Source organism: Prosopis cineraria, unplaced genomic scaffold (genome assembly GCF_029017545.1).
Source record: "Prosopis cineraria cultivar Desert tree isolate PC_DT_omini unplaced genomic scaffold, ASM2901754v1 PC6, whole genome shotgun sequence".
NCBI classification, from domain to species: domain Eukaryota; kingdom Viridiplantae; phylum Streptophyta; class Magnoliopsida; order Fabales; family Fabaceae; genus Prosopis; species Prosopis cineraria.
The window spans coordinates 7028698-7054386 of NW_026555337.1; the positions used below are offsets into that span (position 1 = coordinate 7028698).

A 25689-nucleotide genomic window follows, 5' to 3' on the forward strand; every position below is an offset into this window, starting at 1 on the left:
TAATAAATGGGTCGGGGGCTTCATGAAAGTAGTTTTGGTAAGTATAAGGAGTGTATTGAAAGTAGAGATTATTTACCCATGAATATTTATATTATGCTTAGGTGATAAAAGAAAATAAAGAAGAGAGAAAAGTGAAGCAATGCAATTTTTTCTTATTATACTTGATTGAGAAAAAAAAATAGCAAGGTGGCAGAAATTATTACTTTCATGTGAACAATAATAATCTTATTATACATTTCTAGAAAAAAATTATATATAATAAAACTTAATTAACAGTTTTAACATATTATTTATATAATTTTTATTATATAATGCTGATAGAATTTAAAAAAGAATTGCAAATTTTATCTTATGTAATACTAACAAAAAATATTTTATTCAATTTTAAATATTTATTTATTTGTTTATTTATTTTTTCCCAGGGGTGAATCGATATTTTTAATATTATAATATATTAAAAAATATATCGAATCATACAAATTTATTCTATTTTGGATTTGTGCTGTGTCTAAATATATGGGACCATTTTATTTTTTATTTATTTTTTGCCCACGGGTGAATCGATATTATTAATATTATATTATAATATGTTTATCAAATAATTGAAATTTATATTATTTTGGATTTGGACAGTGTCTAAATATATGGGACCATTTTCACACACACACACAAATTATTTTCCTTTTCTTTTTGCATGACATGGACCAGTAAAGTTAGGATTTATTAGGAGAATTAAATACTAAGTGTGATTTTTTTCAACCGGGTGTAATTTGTTGGGTTATTTAAATTAAAATTGGACAAATTATTAAAAAAGACGTGACCAAATTGTATGTTGCTGAAAAGATCCTTCGGTGGCATTATGTATATGATTTCTATTATATATCACTAATTGAATAAAACCATGATTGTAAATTATCTTATCCAATACTAACAAAAAATATTTTATTCAATTTGAAATTTTATTTCTTAAATTATTAAATATAGAATAATATAGAGATTGTAAACTACTTAAGTAAAAATTAACGTTGAAAATGTAAAAATAATTAGCTTTTATCTAATTACATTAAAATTAGCATTTACAATTAGCAAAACTTCAGCAAATAAAAATATTTTTACTGTACTATTTTACCGTATTTTCGTCGACGCACTGACATATCAGTGCGTTATGTATATGGGCATAAAAGAAGGCCCTTTAATTTGATTGAGAATGAGGCTTCATTCTTTTAAAGATGATCACAAGCACTTGCTTATTAGCATCTGATAGAACCCATGACACTTATTCAAAAAATCTCAACAGCTATAGCAAAAATTGAGTTGAGTCTTTGAAGTGTCAAACCGAACAAAGGATTCAATAATGACAAGTTCAATCCACAACATGATGAAATGACCATACTAGATAAGTATGAATCCTTGAACTCCTTAAAACTTGGAACAGCCAGTAGGACAGTTGCTTTACACAAAACCATGATCTATGAGCTTTTAATCTCGCAAGATCGTGACCTTCACCTGCAGAATGTTCTGGGAATCTCGATCACGTTCTTTTTTTTTGGGCCAGATCTCGATCACGTTCTTACTTAGACTAATGAGGGAAAAGAGTAAAATAAAGAGAAAAATGGACCAACAAGTTGCGGACAAAGCATGCAACATTTGGCCCAGCAGGATCTTGATTAACACAAACAAACCGCGCATATATATTACATATTTTATTCATCATCCTTCTAAACTGGGTTTTATGTATATATTGCTCGTGTTGGCATAGGATCCACCAGCAAAGCTGTAATGGAATCGTTCATGATTCCTTGAGTATGAGTGTAATTATCTTCTTCTTTGTAAAGCACCTCCATAACACGAGCCAGTTTCAGAACTGGCAATAAACAAGGCCTCACCACTTTCAAAAGGTCTTAGGAATTCTACATTCATATCCTACTACGCATTATCTGTAACCTTATGGAACTCATCGATGGCTTCTTCTCGACACCCCATGTTCTTTCATGTAGCAATCAAGCAACGACACAATGTGCCCTCGTTTCTGCTCAAACTGTACGTGTACATTCATAGAAAAGGTTCATGATGTCAATTCTCATCATGTCTAACATGTACAGAACCAGCGAGACTCTTGATGCACCTCACTGGAAACTATGTCGTCCATGGCCCTGCACCTGAGTGAATAGGCTTTCACTAGTTTTGGGCCACTTGTAACCCATTTGAACATGTCATCGGTGGCAATGTGCCCAGCCCAAAGAAAGATATGGTTGAGAGCATTTGAAAAGAATAAGATCTCGTTGCAGTGTCGAGATTCTCCTGTGTCGTTGGTACATAGTTTCCATTGAACCATTCGGCCTCTCTCATGAAGGCTCGGATCACCTTCTTCAGCTGCCATCAATGCATAACAGACATTTAGAAATATGAATCACCGATAGGATTTTTAGAATAAAAACAGTATGCGTCTATATATATATATATATATTAATGAAAGCTAAATCTTTAAATAATCATACTTTAGATTTTGCATAGTTAAGACTGCATTCTCTGCCTTCCTTCCACACGTGTGCCTCATAAATTAGCTTTATGTATTCTAGGAGATCATGCAGCAGATATCCAACCTTATAAAATCATTGATTGGTACTTATAATGCTCCAAATTAAAAAGCAACAATAGATTAGAACAACTAAGAAGGGCAAAAAAAAGAAAAAAACAGAGCCTTGGTTTTGAGTGTATTAGTATAACTTAAATCTCTCAAGTGCGCCAGTGAACATGGTTAACTCATCAATGGTTCATAAGCATCATAAGTATCATCAATGAGGGATAAAAGGGCCATCTCTTTGGTGAGAATGAATCTGCCCAGACAATATTGAGGCTCCTAATAAACTCCGAGAATCTAAAAGCAACTTTCCACAATCCCCTCCCTCAGATCTGATATATTTCTCGGCACATCCAAACTATTCCACCACCCAATTAATCTCACCAAATTATAACCCATTGGCTAATGGCTATGTGTATACACACACTATAATTAAAAGATAAGTTAGCCCAAACAATTTAGACCTGCTATTATAAGTTATAATAATGGCAAATGGTCCCTTTTCTTAAAAAAAAAAAAAAAAATTCACGCAAGTACAAAATTAAAGGTTCAAGGACTTGCTTGAAAATGTCTGCAACTTCTTTCCGACGTAACTTCTGAAGGGCATTGAAATCTAATTCTACCAAGGTTAGCAAGACTTCATTGTGAGAAGGATGCAGATGGTAGATAGAATTATACTTTCGAGCCTCTAGCCTTGGCAATCCCCTTTGGAGATATTGCCTAAAGCTAATATGAACTTGTTCACCAACAAAAGTGTTGGGTTCAATAGTGTTACTGATGGTCTAAAGCTGAGTGGAAGTGACAGCAGTTGCTTCGTCTAAGATGTCTTCTCCATGGATAGTCAGTCAGACGGGCAGCTTCGTGCAAATTCAGCATTCCTTCCACATCCTTTACTAATTCTCTCACTAAAGTTTCCTTCTTCATCTTTAAACTTGTCAAACACATCTGGTTGGCCCACATATATTCACAAATGGGTCACAATTTAATTTACTTTTACTGATTAAAGTAAAAGTATAACACCCATAAAGAAAGAAAGCATGAAACAAGCATGAACAGAGAAAAGCAAAAGCATGAACACACACACACACACACAGCCCCTGAAGAGGGATAGGCATATTGAAGGAAGTAATCGGTCCAAATAGAAGGATGAAAATCTTCGCAACGTCTTCCAAGATGGGACTTGGTGGCATGTTCTGTTGAAGGAGGGGCAGCAAATAATGTTGAAGCTGTAACAATAGACGTCCTCAATAATGATTCTTCCTATATATCCCTCTTCTTGGCTTTTTATCTTGTGTTCCTATTTTCAGAAAAGGACCAGTTTGTGCTGTCTCAACAACATTGATCTTTCTCATTGAAATTTTAGAATATTTTAATCTTGTGGTATATATTAAAGTGTTATTCCTCCTAGTTTTACTTTTATTTGTAAACTAGCTATATGCTCTTGTGGTGTGTGGAACTCTTTCCTAATTATGAATTAAAAAGCGCGACAGGGTAGGTGTGCATGTGATGGCCTAAAATGTTTGTTACCGTATCGTGTGGTTACGCATAACCTACACGGGTGTTCTTATAATGTATTTTTGCTGCAAGCCATAATAAGATTTAGATCTAGTGTTAGGCGCTTCGATAATAATTATTTCACTTGCATCATAAGTGTGTGGGTAGGTTAATGAATAATGATTCAATTATGTAACGTGTTATGGTCTGGTCCGACCCCCTGTTTAAAAAAGAAAACAGAGAGAAAAAAACCAGAGAGACATGTGGCTTCCATTTCACCCAGGAGGGAAAAAATTATCTGCACAAGGCAACTCGTGAAAATCCCTAAGTAATTCATGCACAATCAATTTCCTTCTCCACGTCTAGGAACGTATAGCCCAGTTTTTTCAACAAAAAATTAAAAAACCAGAGAGAGGAGCTTATTTCAATGATGCATGCAATGCAACTAGGGTCCAAGTTCACATGCTTCGTGAAGATAATGATTTAGAGCTGAGTTATTGTAATTTCATGGCTTGTTTTCATAATTTTGGAACTTTTATAATAATAAAATGAATAAAAAAATTACCATGCCTATTTAACATAAAATAATATTATTTCATATTAATATAAAGATTTCTGGGGGCAAAATTAGTCATGAAGATAATAAATTGAATATTGCGAAATTATTATTCAATCAAACAAATATTAAAAGAAAATCAAGTGAAATCAAATAATTTAAATACACTCACTTCATTAAAAATGTAATATATTTTTAAGAGAATAGATATTAAAAGGCATAAGATATTTTTAGTCTTTTAAATTGTAATTAATATGTTTTTCTTTAAGAGTGCTCATAATAAATAAACTACTCCATATTTATTTTAAAGTAAGATATTCTATTAAATATAAAAAAATAATATTAATTTATTGGCAACTAAATACTTTATTAGAGGATGATATTTAGTTAAAAAAAAAATCTCACTTTTCTTTTTGGGTAAAGGAATCTCACGTTGTTTAACAGAAAGAGTATTGTTAATCAGGTTTAAATTATGGGCCTGATTAGCATTAGAGTACGGACTTGTGAAGAGTCATTAGGTTGGGCCAATGAAAACCAAAACATAATTTGTAGACTTTGGGCTTGGGCCTGCTCATTGGCATCCAGAGAATGAACTATTTAAAACTGTCGCACAATAATTGAGTGCCTGTAACTTATTAGTTTTCATTCCCGTAACATACCTGATGGGTGTCAAATGTCAATGCAGTGGGTCCACTTGTTCCCAATTAAAGCCTCCTTTAACTTACAAATTGATGCATGATGCTTAATTAATCTGTTGTCCATAGATAAGATCTTGCCATCAAGTCACTCTGTTATTATTATTATTATTTTTGGAAAGATGTTACATTTTAACTGAATCTCAAAAGTTAAATTTGGAAGTCTTATTCATTTTATTATATTTTAATTATTAAACACAATTTTATTCAACAGTTTAAGTACACTTACACCAGTACATCTTAAAAATAATATACTTTTGCCCAGATATGTAAGATTAATAAGTAAGAACAAGTTGCTCAAATTGGCACAGGGTCTAGAATTACAAGTTGAATAGAGTCCTTCATGATTCCTGCAGAATGCGTAAAGTTATCAGCATCCTTGTAAATGACATCCATGAATCGAGCAAGATTGAGAACTCTCATCAGAATGGGCTTTGCCACTTGAGTTGGTCTCAGACATTCCTGGTCCACATCCTTCCATGCACTCCTAATCATCTTCTCTAGTTCATCTATGGCGTCCTCTTTCGACACTCCATGTTCCTTCATGTAGCATTCTGTCAGTGACGCAACGTGCCCTCTTCTCTTCTCAAACTGCACAAATTAACCCCAAAGTTAATTTAATTTCTGGTTCAAAAGAAGTAATTAATTTGTGTATATATAGTTATGATATACCTCACTGGAGACAATGTCATCCATGAGTCTGCAAATAACTGGAGAAGCTTTGACGACTTTAGGGTGAGTTTGGGCCCACTTGAAGATATCCTCCGAAGCTATGTTTCCCATGCCCAGAAAAGAAGTCGTAGAAAGCGCTGGATAACAAGTTGTTACGGTTGATACGTTGATGTACTCCTCTGTTGTCGGAACATGGTTCTTATTTAACCATCTTGCTTCCGTCATGTAGGCTCGCACAGCCTTTTTAAACTGTCAATACAGGTTTCACATCAACGGTCACATCTTGTTAATCAAGGATATATAGTAAAACAACATCATCATGATCATCATACCTCATGTTTGGCATAGGGAACACTGTATGATCTCCCTTCCTTCCTCATGTCTTCATCTATTTCTTGGAAAACATTCAACACTTCCTTGTAAACTAACTTGATGTATTCTGGGAGATCATTCAAGCAACAAATATCCCACCTGTAAGCATTAAAACAGTTTAACTTTGAGCGTAGTAAAATTAAAGCAGAAAGGGAGAGAATGTATACAGTTTCAACGGGGTAATTAAACCTCTGGATTGCCTCGGTGAGGAGTTCTAGCTCGTCAATTGTTCCATAGGCATCGTATGTATCATCAATGATGGATAACAGGCCAATTACTTTGGTCATCATCCTTCTAGCTTTAGAGTACTGAGGCTCAAAATAAACCGTGAGAACCCAGAAGCATAATCCCACGATCCTGTTTCTCGCGTATGATACATTTCTTGGCACATCCAATTTGTTCCACCACCTAATAATAATTAGGCAAATACAAGTATCTCGCATTCACGTCAAACAAATTAATCTATCCAAGAAGCTAAGCTCAAGAACTCACTTGCAGATATTGCCGAACTCTTTCTGATGCAGTTTTTGGAGCATATTGAAATCTAATTTTGCCAGCATCAGAAGAACTTGATCACAGGAAGGATGAAGGTGGTATATGGAAATGTACTTTCTTGCCTCAAGCCTTGGCAATCCCCTGTAAGGACACTGCTTTAAGCTTTGTTGAAGTTTTTCTGCAAGAAAAAGGTTTGATTCAACTGTGATGGAGCGAAGACGATTCCAAGTGAAAACAAGTGCTTCGTCCAAAATGTCCTCTCCATGAACACTGAGATATGCAGCTTCATACAGACTCAGCATTCCTTGGATATCTGATGCCATCTTTTCACTAAAGTTTCCTTCATCATCCTTGAACTTGTTGAACACATCTGATAGTAATGGTATACATATTTAAATTTCAGCTATTAACAGAACAAATTGAAGGAAGCAAACTCATGGTGGCACACACACACACCAGGTGAAATGGGATATCCTTGTTGCCTCAGTAGCTTAAAAAGTAGAGCAAGAGAGTTGAGATCTTCGGTATGAGTTAGGATTTGATTGTCTTCCACGTAAGCATTGTGAATTTGGTGCAAGAGCCCATCGATCTCATGTTCAAAATGGTACGACAATCCCAGACGTTGAATTGAATCAATCAGTTCAAGTTTGGTTATGAAGGGCTTCTCCATCGGAGATATAAGCATCTTCCTCACTTCTTCTTTCACCGTTTCAACTTGTTTCCCCATTTCCTCATCAACTTCCTGCACAGTTTTCAAAGAACTCGCCATTATCAAGTAAACCAAGATAACAAGATCATGATCACTTAATTATATTTTCAATGATATCACTTGATCTCTGCGTAAATCCGAAATAGCACAAGTAGAAATCCTTAATTACCAAAGATTCGGAAGCATATTGAAGGAAATAATCGTTCCAAAGAGAAGGATGATAATCTGCAAGATGTCGACGCAAATCAGATGTGATGGCAAGACCATGGGTTGATGAAGAAGGAACAAGTGTTGTTGAAGCAGAAACCATAGACATCTTGTGACTATATCCTTAATTAGAAACAAAAAAAAAAGGTGGTTTTTGTAGTTTGCTTCAATTTTGACGTTTGGACGCGATGTATTTATAGAAAAAGTTAAAGCATCCATTCATTAGATTATTCTTCTTAATCCTCAAACATTTATCATGATATTTAGAATTGGCGGGTTACTCTTTTAAAAACATAGAACAAAAGAAATGGCTGTGCACACATCATGATATTTTTCTCATTTTATTTTATGTTGATTCGCTAAGGAAAACAATATATGTGTGAAAAGAAATAATCATGACTGATAACCTTCATGGTTAGGCTAAAGTCAGCAGTAAATTTTGGAATTTTTTTTTTTTAAAACAAATGTCATTGGGAAGAGTTGAGAATATGAATTGGACTTGTTGAGCTATTCATTTAAGCTTTATTTTTCAAGCTTGGGAATTGAAAATTAAGGCATTTTTGTATAAAATGGTTTTTGAATTCAACCCATTTAAACCTTAAAAAAGTATACTCGAACTACTTGTTTAAGCACATATTGATTTTAATACTAAAAAATTGAAGTATTTTAACTATTTCAATTAAGTTTAAACTTTAAAATATGTGTTTGGAATTTAAAATTGAGATCTATATTACTTATTTTGAATTTTGTAACATTATAATTTATATAATGACTATCTAATACTATAATTAAAAAAATTTGGGCTCATACCCAAGACCAGTTAATAAGAATCGATTTTAAAAATGATTAAATTTAGAATGAAAGAACTTTATGACTTAACGTCAGATGAGTCGGACCTACCACCATTGAGGTACCCAACTTGCATGATTTTTTATTCGTGTATTGCGTTTCTATTAGGATTAGGATATACAAAGCCAGAAATGGGTCCACTATATTTTTCACGGGTTTCAACGAAGTGGGCCCACATATGATATTGTCGACCAAGATCCTTCAAACACAATCTACAAATTTGGGGCCCTGCTGACAATTCAGAGCCTCCATTATTGTCATTTCTGGCCCAACAATTAAAGCCACGGAAGGGCAAAGAGGGAACGGTGTTCTTTTGGAAATATTAATGATAAAAAAACAATATTTTGAATTTAAAACGAATCCATAGACCTGGTTTACCATTTAAATTTATTTCATTGCGTCAATCACTTTATGCAAAATAGATTCAAATGATCTAGAAATGATCTAGATTTGATGATGATGATGATGATGATGATGATGATGATGATGATGATGATGATGATGATGATGATGATAAGGCACTTATAAATATAATAAGTACCTAAACAACACCCACTCAAAATCTCAATCCAGGAATAATTGATGTATCATGGTTAAGCTAATCAAACTAAGGGTTAAGTTGATAAAAACTAATTGTGGTCAATAATAAGAAAAAAAAAAGACAAATAAAGACCCTAGTAAAGCAAAACATCACCTGATCATATAAACACCATTGATAGTTGAATTTTGAAAGTGTAAATCATACTCATAAATTCATTGTCTTTCCCTTTAATTAAGTGAACAAGACATAAAAGCAAATTGAATCAAATAATCGCTCGTCTCCTGGAATTTATAGCATAAAGCCTTCTTGGGTTTTATGCGCACCTAATTGAATTTAGACTTTGATATGACAATATTTAGTGCTCATTGCTAGGGCCAGCACCAAAATAATCCTCTGTCCTCGTATCATTTAGACTCAGTACATGTTTATATTGCTAATTGATCTGGTGACGACGGTTCCATCGGAAGGCAAGTGTTCTTCTTTTTTTGGAGATAATCTTGTCAGATAAAATATCTAATACATTCATAGACATGAGGTTTTTTTCCAAAAGCTATAAACTAATAAAAGTGAGTTGAAGAAGCTCTATTTTTTTTCTTTTTTAAAAGACTAGGATTGAACTTGAATTTCGCTCCGATGACCTATTCATTCCACTTGATAGCTTCTTCTTCTTTGTTTTTTTAAGTGGAAAAAATTGCATCTAAGATCTAATGTACTTTAAATTGTTTCTGTGGAACCAAATATCCCAAATGCAAATATGTTTTAGTCTATTAAATAATAAAAGTTTTTTGATTAAACTATCTTATATTTTAAGACATTGAATTACTTCCAAAATTATTTTATATACTAGGATGGAAGGAGTATATTGGTCAGAGTTAAGTAAGACTCCCCTCTTAAGTCTTAACATACTAATTCCCTTCGTTTATAGTTAAAAGGAAAAAAAAAAATTTCTGGAAAGTGATTTATTTCTATTTATAAGATAAATTAAAAAATTTGATAAATATTTAATATTTTTTAATCAATATGGTCTTATTAAATGCATGAAATGATTTGCTATAAATGCTGCCTTCCTCATTAAAGATTTACAAATAAATTGGACATTAGATAAGGGTAGAATTGAAAAAAATAGAAATAGATGTAAGGTATAAATTAATTATTTTTTGGTTGAAAAATGAATAAATTAATTAACTTAATTTAATCCGTATGCAAAATTTAACTTATTTTATCTTATAAATAGAAAAATAAATATGAATGGGTCTTGGGCTTCGTGAAAGTAGGCAAGTAGTTTTGGTAAGTTTAAAGAGTGGATTGAAAGTAAAGATTATTTACCCACGAATATTGATGTTGTGCTTGGTTGATGAAAGAAAATGAGAAGAGAAAAGAATAGAGTGATATGATTTTTTTATTATACTTGGCTGAACAAAAAAAAAACAAAAAAGTGGCAAAAATTATAAATTTTATATTAACAATAATAACTTTATTATATATTTGTAGAAAAATATTTATATATAATAAAACTTAATTAATAATTTAACATTTTATTTATATAATTTCTATTATATATTACCAATTGAATAAAATTTTAATTGCAAATTAATTTATCCAATGTTAACAAAATTAAAATATTTTATTCAATTTTAATTTTTAATTTCTAAATTATTAAGTGTATAATAATCTAAAAATTTTAAACCATTACTTAAGTAAAAATGAACCTTGAAATCATAAAATTAGATTTTATCTAATTACATTAAAATTAGCATTTAGAATGAGCAAAACTTCAAGAAACAAATATTTTTACTGTACTATTTTATTGTACTTTTGTTGACTCACTGGTTTTACAAATAACTAGAACTAGAATTAATTCGGTGCATTGCATGGTCTTTTAATTGAGAAAACATGTATCAAAATTTTTTTATATTAAACAAAATGTTTTGATCTAAAATGGTTCTCGTGCAATGCTCGGGGTTTGATATAAAAAAATCATAAGAAGTAATATAGATAATAACATTTATAAAATTTTAATTTAAGTAATAATGTTGTCTTGTTAGATAAAATGAAAATTTTTTTGCATGTTTTTGTGTGTGTGTGTGTATTCAATTTTGAGGCTAAAAAATGAATGAAAGTTTTTTTCTCAAAATAATTGAATACGTTCTGTTAAAGAATAATAGATTTTCTAGTCGCACCTCATGTTGCAATATGAAAGAAATATTTCATGTAACATTAAGGAAAAAATGCTGACAAAAAATGATAACAATGTCTTCTAATCGGTTACAAAGAGAATCCCTTAACTTAAGACTGATTATTTTTTGAGCACCACACCTATTGTATAAGTTTTGCAGGTTATCACTAGATATAGCAGCATGATGCATATCCATTAGGTTGTGATTTCTTGCAATTTCCAGTTGGAGGTTTGTTTTTTTTGAGCAACACACCAAGATTTGTGATTTGGTAAGGATGATAGGTAGGTGCAGCAAAGCTGATATGTGATAGTTTGTTTAGTCTTGTTTGTTGCCTTATAATATATTCGCTACCATTATGTCTTCAGCAAATCACATGATGTGAGAGTTAGAGAAATCATGTCATGAATTGCTAGCAAGTTAGATGATATCTTTAGATTTCATTCGTTCATAATCCCTTATTTTCTATGTAATTATGCATATGCCGTGTACTTCTCCTTCAATGTGTTAATACTAATTTTATATAATATTTATATAAACCCCGTTATGCACAATAATAGTTTACATTCTGAATTTTTGAATTTTGTACTCTGACTAGGTCCCTTTAAGTTATGAGTTACTAATTCAGCTTTCCCATTATACATTTTGTATTAGCTTTGTCTTGTCAGCACGTTTAAGCAGTAATCGTTAAATATGTAACTCTTTGCTTTTCAGGTTTTTCAATGCAGCAAGTTTTAGATTATTGAAGCATAACCTCATTCATTATTATAGATTGTGATAAGTTTTGTTCTCCTCACATTGAATGAAAGCTATTTCAGCAGCCAAAATTAATTGTTACCCTTATTGAATCACCATGTTGAGCCAATGACAAATTCTATTTATTTTTTTCTTTAATGTTTATCAAAGATTATACTCTTACTGAATCACCATGTTAATATCAATCGTTCATGATGCTTATGATTAGAATACTCTTTTTTAAGTTTCACATTGTAGTCTATTAATATATGATTATCTTTTCAAGCATAATTAATTTGTTATGTTGTTACAGCATGTATATGTTGGAGGGAAAGGAAAGCCTCAGGAAAGGAGCCAAATCATATGAAATGATTAAAGCATGGCTATGCAACTAAATGGGATCGGAGTTGCTAATTAGATAGATTCTTGGATATATGATAAAAGTGACAAGATATACTTTGTTGATACTCTATTTTCATTAAAACTATGCATTTGTAATTTTGATTGTTTTCATCTCCATTTTGAAAGTGTGTGATGGATATACTTTTATTGAATTGGCATCATTTTTACATGATATTAATGGCTCTTTTAGTTTTGCAATATATAATTTTATGATTTGTTTATCTAGGGGGGTATTTTGTCTCTTTATATATGTAAGTTTGTTATCTAAATTAATATTAATATTTCTGATATTATCTAATCAGATATTATACAACATACTTCTATAACTATTTTTATTTTGTTATAAAGAGTATTTCTATGATTGACAACAGTAATGGAATGAGAGAAATTTTTTCATGGTTTAGAAAATTGATAACTTAATGTTAGATTTTTTTCACACCATTTTTTAATTGAACTTATTTTTCTTTGGTAATTTCCCAATTTTCATATCCAAAGAAACTCTTTTAAATTTAGTTTTTTAATCTTTAATGGCATTATAAGTATAATAATATGATTTATATTCTGTTGGTGATTATTATTATAATTTTTTATAATATTTATTTGTAAAATTCTTAAATTATGTACAACAAAAGCATATGCTCTCCATATGCATGGGAAGTAAATGCTAGTTTCATCTAACATTTAGTGCGCCAATTCCACCTTGCTTGGCTTTTATCACATTATTATTGGCATCGTTTTGTCTTGTTTAGTACTTCCACCGTCATACGAGCTGTCACTATCTACAACTACAAGGATCCCAACAAATATTATTGTGAGAAAGAGGAAATGGACAAATAAAAAGAAATAATCCAACCAAATGTTAAAAAAAAAAACATATATTTATGACATACTAACAATACCAATGTTGCCTATGTTACACTTGCTAGACTACAAGTTGCAATACACCTATAGAAAGTATAGTTTAAGAAAGATCGATAGTTAAAACTTCATCTATTAAAGAACATTTGTTAACATAATTTCTGCTTGAGTCTTTGATGTGGAGGCTAATGATGAAGGACAAGACTTTCCCATAATTCAAGTAAGGCTACTTGAAAGCAGCAAAAGTAAATGCATCTATGGCTAAGAAAATAAGAGATTAAATGGTTTAGTCAACACTCACCAACTTTTGAAATGAGCCAAAATATTTGTCAATTAGCTGAAGAAGTTCCCTGAATGGGACCCCACTACCACCTGGTTTCATGGACTCCTAGAAGAAGTCATTGTTCTAGACTAGCATAAATTAAATTTGAATAACTTAACAGCAGCTTTAAAACCTTTAGGTTTGTAATTGGTTGAAAATAAACATGCCTATGCCGCATTGTTCAAAGTTGGGAGAGGATTGTCCTTATTATATAAATAAATAGAAAATCATGAATAGAAAAATCAAAACAAAGATATAAATAAAATACAATTATAGAAAAGAAACCCATTACCATTACGATAATAGAGAGAGAGAGAGAGAGAGAGAGAGAGAGAGATGACCATGCAAAACAAAATCCTGTTTTTTTATAATTCATTAATTTTGCCAAGAACCTGTGAATAATGACAATTAAAAATTTTAAAAATTAAAAATAAAACTGTGCATAAGAGGTTGAATTGTCTATGAGAGGAAGGAGATGAATGTGGAAGGGAGAAGTTAAAACCTGTTAGGGGGAAAAGCATCAAGATGGACAAAATGAAAAGTATGGTGGTCTAAAATTGAATAGAAGCTTGGTAAGCCTAATTAGTATTGGCCTCAAATTAATCAAGCTACAACTTATATGTCTATAGGGTGTAGTCTAAGTCATTCTTCCCAATGAATTAAATTAAGATTGATTTTAGAACTAATACTTAAGTAAATAAACAGTAGCAAAGAATTTTCATTCAATTACCTAAAATGCAATTAAAAACAACCTAGATTAGTATTTTTTGTGTTTTTCAATTTTTATAGAAAACTGAGTGAATGTGTTCAATTATGGATGATAGATTTCTTAGAGTTTAGGAAAATGCAATCCTTGTCACAATTTTTTAATTGGCTAAACTCTCATTCTCATTAGTCTTGCGTAGCCCAAACAACCATATAAACATAGCAAGTGTAGTTACCATACAATTCTAGAATTCTAGCAATTATATGACTAGCTAGACTTGCTTTATTAAGCTTCTAATTAACATGTATATTGTTGTTGGACATGTTAAAAATAGCTACAAACAGCACCTAATTTGGAATTAATCAATTGATTAAATTCAAATTAAGTTTCCAATGATTAAACAATGCAATTACACAATTTAATATATTGGACCAATTTTAAAACAAGGCAAGAATGTGAATATAACAGTCAAGCTCAAAATTCCAGCAAAGCATTCAACATTCCAATAACCAAAATACAAGTTTTCCTCAATCAAATGCCTCAAGCATTTTATCAAATACTTAAAGCACTGGGTACAATCCTCAAACCAAATGAGGAAATTTAGGAAAATTGCAACCAGAATAGAGAGGAAAACTAGAATTAAAATTGCTTAGTTTCCTTAAAAATCAAAGACTTATGCACATCCACTTTGCTCCTTGGAAGCCAAGCGATCTAGCCTTGTATCATTAATTGCCTCCAAGAAACCTCCAATCGAACCATGCAAGTCCATGCGAGAGAAGCAAAGTCCGATATGATTTGATGAAGGAATTGCGATAAGGATTGAATTGATTAAGGATTTGAATCAAATTAGATGAGGAAATGCTTGCACGGTTTAGAACTTGATTAGATGAATGAATGATGCAAGATCAGGAGAAAGTTGGTGGAGAAAAGGGAGAGAATTGGTAAAGGAAGAGTTGAAGAAAAAGACGAAACAGTGAAAAAAAAAAAAAAACCAGAGTTCTCTGGAGGTGGGAGAGATAAGACTCTGAATGATAAAGAATTAAAGTGAAAGTGCTGATTCTTGCTTCTCCAAATCGTGAGCACGTGCGATTATTTTTTGAATGGTGGAATTAAAATCTGATCTAGAAATTATAGAAGAATGTTAAAAATAAATGGGGAAGAAATTAACATAAAAAGAAAGAAAATTCTCACTTTATCTTTTTATTTTTTCTCTTTTTCATGGAGCCACCTATACATAAAATAATGAAATCAATAAAAAAATGCATTTTAGAGATAAAAAATAATATTTAATAAAATCTAAAAAAATATGCAATAAATTCCAAAAATTTTCTAAAAATATTTCCTTGCCCCTTAATTGCAAGTATTAATCAATTAAACCTAAAAAATCCAAAACAAGTGCTAAAAAGTTAGGAAAAATGAGGTAAAAATATATAAAATATGTGAACTTTCAAAAATCCAATAAAATTAGCAAAACTTTGAAAGAAATCAGTCATATATACAAATATGTGAAGTGAAATTACCATTAGAGAACATTGTTATCCAACATGAATAAATTAAAAAATAATTACGTTAATAACATTTGCTGATATGAATGTAGTATAAATTTTCAAGAAATATTTGTTGATATAAACACATTATATTAATTTGTACACAAAAAACCATATCTAAACTGAACTAAACTCAATGGCAAATATGTCTAGTTAAGGTTAAAATACTGGTGCAAGTATATATGTCATGGTAAACTGATGGTTGTAATTATTTTGATGATTTAAATGATGATTACCTCTACTTATACATTTTGATGAATTTGGGATTGACGAGTAAAAATATAGGTTGTGATTGATATGTGTGTTGTGGTGTATTGGATAGATTGTCTTAGCTTTGTTGAGTTTGGTCTAGGTCGTTGTTTTAGCTTGTGGTAGTTAGAATGGGTTTTGTGAAAAGGTGTTTAAATATAGTTGGTTTGTGTTTGGATGTCTAAATTTTTGATATGATATAATTTGATAGTGGAATCACTGCCATTCACTAGTTTATGGAATAAGTTTTTTATAGGCATCTAGGTCACCTTAATTAGATGTTGAATGAAGATTTGAGGTACTCTGGAAGTTCAACCTTAAATCTGTCATATGACAACATGTTGCTGCAAAATTTTGAGCAATGCACTATGATGCATAGCACAGACATTATTTACCTATCGTGCACTGTCATCATGTCACAGACGTTTTGGTATAGTGGCTTCCTCGCTCTTCTTAATGTAATAACCCTAAATTTTAAATTAAACAAAAATTTTTCTCCTAATAAATATTTTATTTAAATAAGTTTAATAGCAAGTAGAAAGGGATAGTTTATAGGAATTTATGCTAGAAATTTTCTCAAGGACTTAGGGTCCAAAGTTTTTTGAACAAAAGCTTGATTTTAAAATTATAAGAAAATATAGTGCCCTTTCTTGTAATTTTATTGTTCTTTTTCTTGTGATTTTCTCATGTTCTTTCTTGTGATTTTTCCAAAAGTTCTTTTCTTCAGTTTTATATCTCGCGTGCATGGAAGCAAAAACAGAGCATCCTAGAATCTTCTCTTCACCGACTTAAATCTCATTTCTTTCATCATTTTGGAAACCTTCCTCCTCACCTTTGAACTTATTCTTCTTCTCACCGGTGGCATGCATCTTGCTTCACTAGTTCATCTCTTCTGTTGAGCGTGCGGAGCAATCAAAATCCTTCATTCATCCCTGTTTTTCGCTGCTTCTTCATTCAGGTTTGACAATTCAATGTGCGTGTGTGTTTAGCTTCAGTTTTTCTTCCTCCTCAGCTGTTGGAGGCTCGTGTGTGCGTCAATAATAAGCTCAAGTTTTTTTATTCAGTCTATAATTCTGTTGCTCACTGTGGACGAGGTTGGAGTCACGAGTTCGCCATTCCCCTGTTCTTTATTTCACCATCGATTACGTCTTCTCCCTTCCTCATTGACATCATTTAGGTGCTAGTGAGTGAAGCTCATCCTTCGTCCTCCTTCTTCGTGCAACAGTGTCTCTTTCCTCCTCCTCCATCGAGTTCTGTCGAACTCCTTCTACCCTGTATAGCTCTTGTAAATCTTCTCCCTTCTTGTTGTGCTGTTTATGATTAAGGTGAGAAGCATTGAGATCTTCTTCCTGATAATTTTATGTGCATGAGTGTGTGAATTATTAGTTGAAGTTTTTCCTCTTGTGATGCTGCTGTCCATGCATTGAAAAAAGGGAGAAATTTAAATTGAATTGGAAATAATTTTCTGCACTTGTGAATGTGGATTGTTGTTGCTGTGCATTAGAGTGTGGTTTGCTCTGTGTGTCCATGAAACTACCAAATTTTAATGTGTTTTCTGTTGCTGTCGTGCTGTTATAGGAAAGAGACAATTCAAATATTGAGCTGCCAATTTATCTTAAAGATTGAGAATGATATACTCATGGGTCATAATTTTTGAGTTGAACTAACTGTTTAGATTGGGTGATATTGAAAAATTTGTTAGGATGAAGTTGGAAAAGAATAGCTTAAATATAAAACTTAAATATTGGTGCTTATAAGATGTTTGTTGAAATGTTTGCTAGAGAATATTGCAAAGGTGATAAGAAATAATAATAATAATAATAATAATAATAATAATAATGTGATTATTTGAATCCTTGAAATTGAATAGTTTGTTGATAAAATATATGTCTTTACATACAAGTTGTAAAGTTGATTTACTCATTGGATTTGTATCGCACCAAAAAGGAAAATTGTTAGGTTATGTGATGATTGAGGTTTTTATTAAACATGAAATAAGAAGAGTGTTAATGGTTGGGGTTGAATGTTGTTGGTTTAAATGCTAGATTAATTTGGAGTATCACTGGAGAAAGCAGGAAATTGAGGGAGTCTAATTATAAGATTATTGAGAAATTTTCAGGTAAGTGGATAGTATCCCAACTGATATTTCACTAAAATCTCTTTTATTCAAATATTACATTTTTATGCAAATTTTTTTTACAACAACAATGTGATTATGAGATATTTTGTTGATTAAATTGCTTTATTTCGTGAAATTATTTTACCAAAATTGATCATTTTGGTTAATCAGTTAATATAAGTTTGAATTCTAATTGTGAGATTTTATTTTAAAAATTATTGAATTGTTATGAAAAAATGATTTATGTGAGTTTGACATTGAAAAGGAAAATTTGATTGAATATTGATCAATTTCTCGCATGTTTGAAATTAAATTTGAAAGGGACTTTATATAGAACATTGGTTGTTAACGGCAGTTCCATTAGTCCTCGGCATGCCATAGTACATCTAACTAGCAGGGTGTGTATAGGAGGTGCTAACCCTGTGCGATGGCCAACGTATGTGGAACAGAAGGATGGTTATTCGTGAGCATCGTACTCACGTTTGTTTCGTGGCCTCAGCTGCATTTAGTTACATACCCTCGTGGACTGTGTGTCTACGTTTGTTTTGTGGCTTCGACCGCGTTTGGTTATTTACCCTCGTAGACTGAGTGTCCACGTTTGTTTTCATGGCATAAGCCACGTTTGGTTAGTTACCCTCATGAATTATGTATTCACATTTGTTAATTATTTTGATAAGTCCCTATAATTATGAATCCAATCGTTTGATGATTTTATATTCTATTAGTTTTTATTTAGTAATTTATTTATAAATATTTATTTTATTTATATTCTTTCTTGAAATCAAGTGATATTATCATTTTCTATGATAATTCAATGATCTGAGATTTTATTTGAAATTTATAGAGACATTTTATTATGAAGTTTATAAAATTTTTATGAAAATTTTATTTATTTAACTTACATAACTATTTCAAACTTTTTACTTTATTTATGTTCTATTATTTATTGTTGGGACATTATTCACTGAAAAAGATATTTTGGTCTCAGATGGTATAGTTGAACTTGTGACTCAAGACATTTACTGAGGAGTTTTATTGCTGAATTGAAGCAAAAGAATTATTTTAGTCAAATCCTTATTTGATGAAAATTTAAACTTTATACCTACGTTGGCGTCTGGCCTTAGGTGCTCCATGTAGACTAAAGGTAGGATCTTTACATTTCTTTTAAAATTGAATATCTGATTTAATATTGTAATTTTTAATTACTCTATTAATGTGTTTAACGTATTAATTTCAGAATTCCTCCGATCACGGCTTAAGGGATGTGAGGTTTGTACCCATATCCCGTGTCGATCACACTTGATTTTTTTGAAGTGTGACACTTAAGGCCACATTTGCAAATGGTAATGATTCTTTAAGGTTCATCCGTAGACAATACTAAACGTTTGGGCCTATTTTTGGTGCTTGGTCCAATTGACTTTGTTTTGTGCTTGATTTCCCTTAGTTTCGGCTTCTTCTTCTTGATTTTCACAAATAAGCCACAAGTAAGATAATAGATCTTTCCCAATTTTAGTGCTATAACAATTCAATTCACGCTATAAATTGTATCAAAATAAAATCAAAATAGTGGCTTATCACCCCTGCTGTGTTTCAATAGTAGGCAAAATATCCTTATTGCACCCGTACTTTTCACACATGAATTGCACTCATAAAGCATCCCTACAATCCATCAAACCATACCCTAGTTTCATCATAAATGCTAGGTTTTGTAACTGAGCTTGTCTAAGGCCAAGACCCTTATTGTCTTCCTTTTATAGATATCATCCTAACTTCCTTTACAATCTATCTCCTTTGGATTTTTCATTTTCCAATATGCTAATTTCATTGTCAACTGTAACAGGCTTTCGGTCACCCCGCCTTCCCGAGGTCTTTTGCGGCGCTGGATACTCTCCCCCCAGGCGCCACAACAGGGTGACCCCACCCCTTTCGGTAAGTATCAGGAGACAAAGGCTTTCCCACAGCAGTGTGCAGGATTATTCCCCTTGCATAGAGCCTCCCCAGGTTCGATCCTCTAACCTCTCCTACATAACAAAGTTGAGGCTGAACCTGGTACCATTGAGTCAATTTGACTCAGTGGTACCAAACTTAGCCTTAACTTCGTTAAGGTAGTAGAGGTTGGAGGTTTGAGTCTGGGGAGGTTCCAAAAGACCCCCGTGAGGGTGGGGTGAGGAACAACCACTGTACCACCAGTGGGAAAGCCGACAATCATGCGGTGACATGTATGTTGTCCAGTGCTGCAAAAAGACCCTGGAGAGGCAGTGGTGACCCAGAGGGCTGTTACATCAACTCCCTATTAGCCGACCATATCAATCGAGGTATATCGAGTATGCTGATTTATGTCTTGTTTGTCTCAAGAAAAATATATAGACATATTGGATGAGAGCTTGATATCACTTCCAACTTCATATTTTATGATTTTTATTGGTTTATTTCAAAGTAGTTTCATATAAATTGTTAAACCTAATGCAATTACTAATTGTGCATTAGTATGATTTCAACATTAAGACTTATTAATCAAGATTTTCTTTATTTTCTAAAAATAATCAAGATTTCTTAAATTATGTTTTGTTCAAATTGAAGAAAAAAAGAGGCAGGTTGATGAGATTTATTACTTCACTGTAAACTCGCTATTAGCCAACCATCTCCACCACGGTACATCGATATATTGCCATCTCCCAACCTCCTCACTTCACTAATTTTCCCTAGGACTTAATTCGGTAAAACTCCATTGAACTTGCTTCAATCTCATGCACCCAAAAGGGAGATATAATCTACTACTAAGGCCTTCAATTTTTTTGTGGGCTCTGCTATACTGACATGCCTAATGAGTTGATCATGATGGGGTTAACTAACAATCCCGCCGGAACCGTATTCATTATCTCACTCGAAAGGGAGATATAATCTATTATCAGAGCTTTCAATTCTTCTGTGGACACTGTTGAACTGACATGCTTAATGAACTTATCGTGGTTAGGTAACCAATAATCCTGCAAGAATTGTATTCTTCTTCCATTCCCAAGCCATCATGTCACACCCTTCATCGTCTCATCCCAGACTTAATTTCCTTCCAAATTCTCGATTCCCTCATCATGTTTTAATAGTAGGCAGAATATCCTCGCCACACTTGTACTTTCATTGGGTCCCACTCTCAAGATTCTGTTTTTAAGCCCTCAAGACGTCTATACAAATGATCTTTTTTAACATTAATATTTCCAAACACCACCTTTTTCCACTCATGCACCTTCTCAGTAAAATTTTCAACATTCTCACTCCTTACTCGCTAAGTTATTGAAATCATTATGAAGAACCCACGGTGCGAAAAAATGGAATCCTTTATTTCTTTGCATCTATACAACCATATTATCGAGTTTCAGCAAGGAGAGTGATCAGAATTGAATTTAGGGAGGTGAGTGACAAAACCCATTAACCAATGGCCAATCAATTCTGCTTCACAATTGCCTTTGCCCCAAGTGATCGAAGGTCCGTTTTCAATCAAATAGAATATTAGTGAATCAGTTCACAAAACCTCCTTCCACACCTGTACTCCTTCGTGCATTTGAAACTCTATCTGTGGACTCAAGAGTCGTATTGAAAACACCGACGATACACCAATGTTCGTCCGCTTTACACCCAACATAGAAAAAACCTCCCACAAGCATCAATGTCGAGCCACATGGGGATTTCCATAAATCAAACCACCATAAGATACCATGCATTTGGCTTCCTAGCATTAAAAATCTCATAAATGCGTTGCTCATGTCAAAAGATAACTGTATAGTGAGTGCCATCATCCCAAAAACGGCAAATGCCTATGCTAATAACCTTGGGCATTTATCATATCCCAGTTTCACCACCCCAACTTCCTTGCAAGGCGCTTCCATACACTATCCTGTTAATCATAATAAATTCCTATTATGCCTTTTACAACTTTGGAGCTATCTATATACATAATTATATATCGCCCTAAAGACATAGTCATAAATAATAATCTCAACATTAGAGCAGGGGTCTTTTAATTTAATATTAGTGCATTATGGAATAAAAGAAGGACCTTCAATTTTGATTGAAAATGAGGCTTCATTCTTTTTCCTTTCGCTATCAAAAGTTCTTTTCTATTATAAGCACTTGCTCATTAGCATCTGATAAAACCCATGAACTTTGTTATTTTTGGTAAGGTCTTATATATATTGGCATAGCAGGATCTTGATTTACACAAACAAACCAAGCATATATATTACAAATTTTATTCATCATCCTTCTAAATTGGGTTATATATATATATATATATATTGCTCATGTTGGCACAGGATCCACCAGTAAAGCTGTAATGAAATCTTTCATGATTCCTTGAGCATGAGTGTAATTATCTTCTTCTTTGTAAAGCACGTCCATCACACGAGCGAGGTTCAGAACTGGCATCATACAAGGCCTCGCCACTTCCAAAGGTCTCAGGAATTCTTCATTCATATCCTTCCACGCATTATTTGTAACCTTACGGAACTCATCAATGGCTTCTTCTCTTGACACACCATGTTCTTTCATGTAGCAATCCAGGGCCGAAGCGACGTGCCCTCGTTTTTGCTCAAACTGTATGTGTACGCACATAGAAAAGGTTAATGATATCTCATCATCATCATGTCTAACATTGAGAGAACCAGTGAGATCAGATTTTTTTAATGTACGTACCTCGCTAGAGACGATGTCATCCATGGCCCTGCAAATGATTGAACAAGCTTTTACGAGTTTTGGGCCACTTGTAACCCATTTGAATATGTCCTCAGTGGCAATATGTCCCAGCCCAAAGAAAGATATGGTTGAGAGCATTTGAAAAGAACAAGATCTTGTTGCAGTGTCGAGATACTCCTGTGTTGTTGGTACATAGTTTCCATTGAACCATTCGGCCTCTCTCATGAAGGCTCGCACCACCTTCTTCAGCTGCCATGAATGCAGAACAGACATTTAGAAGAAATATGAATCACAGATAGGATTTTCAAAATAAAAAAAAAGTGTGTGTTTGTGTGTATCAATGAAAGTTAAATCTTTAAATAATCATACTTCAGATTTTGCATAGTTAAGACTGTATTCTCTGCCTTCCTTCCTCACGTTTTGATCCATTTCATCATAAACATTCAACAGTGCCTTGTAAATTAGCTTCATGTATTCTGGGAGATCATGGAGGCAGCAAATATCCAACCTTATAAAATCGACGATTAGTACTTATAATGCTCCAAATTAAAAAGTAACAATAGACTAGAACAACAAGAAGGGTAAAAAATAAAAACATATAAAATAAAGCCTTGGTTTTGAGTGTATTAATTATATAAATTAAACCTCTCAAGTGCGTCAGTGAAGATCGTTAACTCATCGATAGTTCCATAAGCATCATAAGTATCATCAATGAGGGATAAAACGGCCATCACTTTGGTGAGAATGAATCTGCCTAGAGAGTATTGAGGCTCGTAATAAACTCCAAGAATCCAAAAGCAACTTTCCACTATCCTATCCCTCGCATATGATAGACTTCTCGGCACATCCAAGCTGTTCCACCACCTAATTAACCTCACCAAATTATAACCCATTTGCTAAATGTATACTATCATTAAAAGATAAGTTAGCGTAAACAATTTAGATTTTCTGTTATTACAAAAGTTATGATTTATTTAAATAATTCTACGTTGCAAGGACTTACTTGCAAATGTCTGCAACTTCTTTCTGATGTGACTTTTGAAGGGTATTGAAATCTAATTTAGCTAAAGTTAGCAAGACTTCATTGTAAGAAGGATATAAGTGGTATATTGAAATATACTTTCGAGCCTCTAACCGTGGCAATCCCCTGTGGAGAGATTGCCTTAAGCTATTATGGACTTGTTCACCAACAAAAGTGTTGGGTTCAACAGTGTTACTGATAGCCTGAAGCTGAGTGGAAGTGAAAGTGATTGCTTCGTCTAAGGTGTCTTCTCCGTGAATACTCAGATGAGCAGCTTCGTACAAATTCAGCATTCCTTCCACATCGTTCCTAATTCTCTCACTAAAGTTTCCTTGTTCATCTTTAAACTTGTTAAACGCATCTGGTTTACAGACATATATTCACAAATGGGTCAGAATTTAATGTACTTTTACTGATTATAAGGTTATGGCAGAATATATGAATTTACCAGGTGAAATGAGATATCCATCTTGTCTCAATAATCTGAAAAGCAAAGCAAGGAGGCGTAGGTCTGCATCAAGAGTGAGTTGACCATTTTGAACGTAGTGCTGGTGAGTTTGTTGCAACACTTGTTCAATTTCACTTTCAAAATGATGTCCCAAACCCAAGCGTTGAATTGAATCAATCAATTCAACTTTAGAAATGGAGGGCTTTTCATTGGTAGGAACAAGCATCTTCCTCACTTCCTCTTTCAGTGCTTCAATGTGCTGCACCGTTTCACCATCATCTTCCTATATAAACGGATAAGAATGTTAGGGTAAAAAAAAAAAAATCAAATCTGATGTAAAAAAAAGTTGACAGATAAGAACTTATAAGAATACTTCAGGACAAAAAAAAAAAAAGAGTTAAAATTGGAAAAGCTCAAAGGTTCTCTATACTGAGCATATAATATATTGAGTGAAGCTAGAAACTGTGATATAATAATAACAATCGAATTCAAATAACTTGGTTTTAAGTATAACTGCTGAGACATAGGTAATGATAGTATACTAAAAAAGGAAGAAAGAATGAACAAAAGAAAGCAAAAGAAAGAAGTATAAATTAAAGCAGGAAGATATATGACGTTAGAAGAGTGCAGAAGAGTGAGAGGCAAATTGAAGGAAATGATCGGTCCAAATAGAAGGGTGAAAATCTGCGCAGTGTCTTTCGATGTGGGACTCATTGGCATGTCTTTTTAAAGAAGGAACAGCAATTACTAATGTTGAAGCAGCAACAGAAGCCATTCTGTGTTCCTCTTCTGTTTCATGGCAGAACAACGATGGATGGTGTTGGTATTTATAGAAATGTTTTATAGCTATCTGCATAATATGACAACATCGTTATTACACCAACAAGCGTTGCCCCCCCTCTTGTTGGGTTCAATGATCTCTTCGTTTCAGTTAATACCAGACACGCCACATTTATGGATTTTATTATTTATCGCCTAGATCTTTTCATGCACCTGAAACTGAAAGCCATTTCACTTTCATGCAGAGATATGGATCCAATAGCAGAAAATAATTGTGGGGGAGGCCATTTATGAGAAACAGAAGTATGAAATCAAACTTGACTTTCAATATAAGAATATCTTACAAATATTTAAAATATGCATTAATATATATTACAGTGAATGAAATGATTTTTTAGATATATTACTAGTCTGGCAATATAAAAATATGCGTCTAATAAATGGTAACTTATTTATATGGCTCATTGTACA

General features: G+C 32.7%; 2 protein-coding genes across 3 annotated transcripts; both read right to left on the bottom strand.

Moving 5' to 3' along the window:
- Positions 1-5528: 5528 nt before the first annotated feature.
- On the bottom strand, positions 5529-7910 carry LOC129312389 ((-)-germacrene D synthase-like). The gene is made up of 7 exons (XM_054954972.1): positions 7744-7910; positions 7322-7607; positions 6863-7235; positions 6560-6778; positions 6331-6469; positions 5999-6247; positions 5529-5917 (listed from the first exon to the last, which is right to left on the bottom strand). Exons 1-7 carry the CDS (start codon positions 7888-7890, stop codon positions 5624-5626), a joined length of 1707 nt encoding a protein of 568 aa, XP_054810947.1. The 5' UTR covers positions 7891-7910; the 3' UTR covers positions 5529-5623.
- A 14511-nt stretch (positions 7911-22421) lies between these two features.
- On the bottom strand, positions 22422-25217 carry LOC129314485 ((-)-germacrene D synthase-like). 2 transcript variants are annotated; one of them, XM_054957930.1, is made up of 7 exons: positions 25067-25217; positions 24439-24721; positions 23973-24351; positions 23615-23833; positions 23339-23477; positions 22970-23218; positions 22422-22870 (listed from the first exon to the last, which is right to left on the bottom strand). In XM_054957930.1, the coding sequence occupies exons 1-7, from the start codon at positions 25211-25213 to the stop codon at positions 22577-22579; spliced, it is 1710 nt and encodes a 569-aa protein (XP_054813905.1). In that variant the 5' UTR covers positions 25214-25217; the 3' UTR covers positions 22422-22576. The 2 variants fall into 2 exon arrangements, with proteins under 2 accessions (XP_054813905.1, XP_054813906.1); XM_054957931.1 differs by having other exon boundaries at positions 25054-25217.
- Between the last annotated feature and the right edge of the window lie 472 nt (positions 25218-25689).

What these genes read in the sequence shown, in the direction of transcription:
- LOC129312389 (XM_054954972.1), bottom strand. Translation starts at nt 7,890, where the DNA reads ATGTCTATGGTTTCTGCTTCAACAACACTTGTTCCTTCTTCATCAACC. An exon ending in AGGATATCCCATTTCACCTG is followed by an intron (nt 7,236 to 7,321) that starts GTGTGTGTGTGT and finishes CATTACTATCAG; the next exon opens with ATGTGTTCAACAAGTTCAAG. An exon ending in GAGTTCGGCAATATCTGCAA is followed by an intron (nt 6,779 to 6,862) that starts GTGAGTTCTTGA and finishes AATTATTATTAG; the next exon opens with GTGGTGGAACAAATTGGATG.
- LOC129314485 (XM_054957930.1), bottom strand. Translation starts at nt 25,213, where the DNA reads ATGGCTTCTGTTGCTGCTTCAACATTAGTAATTGCTGTTCCTTCTTTA. An exon ending in TTAACTATGCAAAATCTGAA is followed by an intron (nt 23,219 to 23,338) that starts GTATGATTATTT and finishes CATTCATGGCAG; the next exon opens with CTGAAGAAGGTGGTGCGAGC. An exon ending in ATGACATCGTCTCTAGCGAG is followed by an intron (nt 22,871 to 22,969) that starts GTACGTACATTA and finishes GTACACATACAG; the next exon opens with TTTGAGCAAAAACGAGGGCA.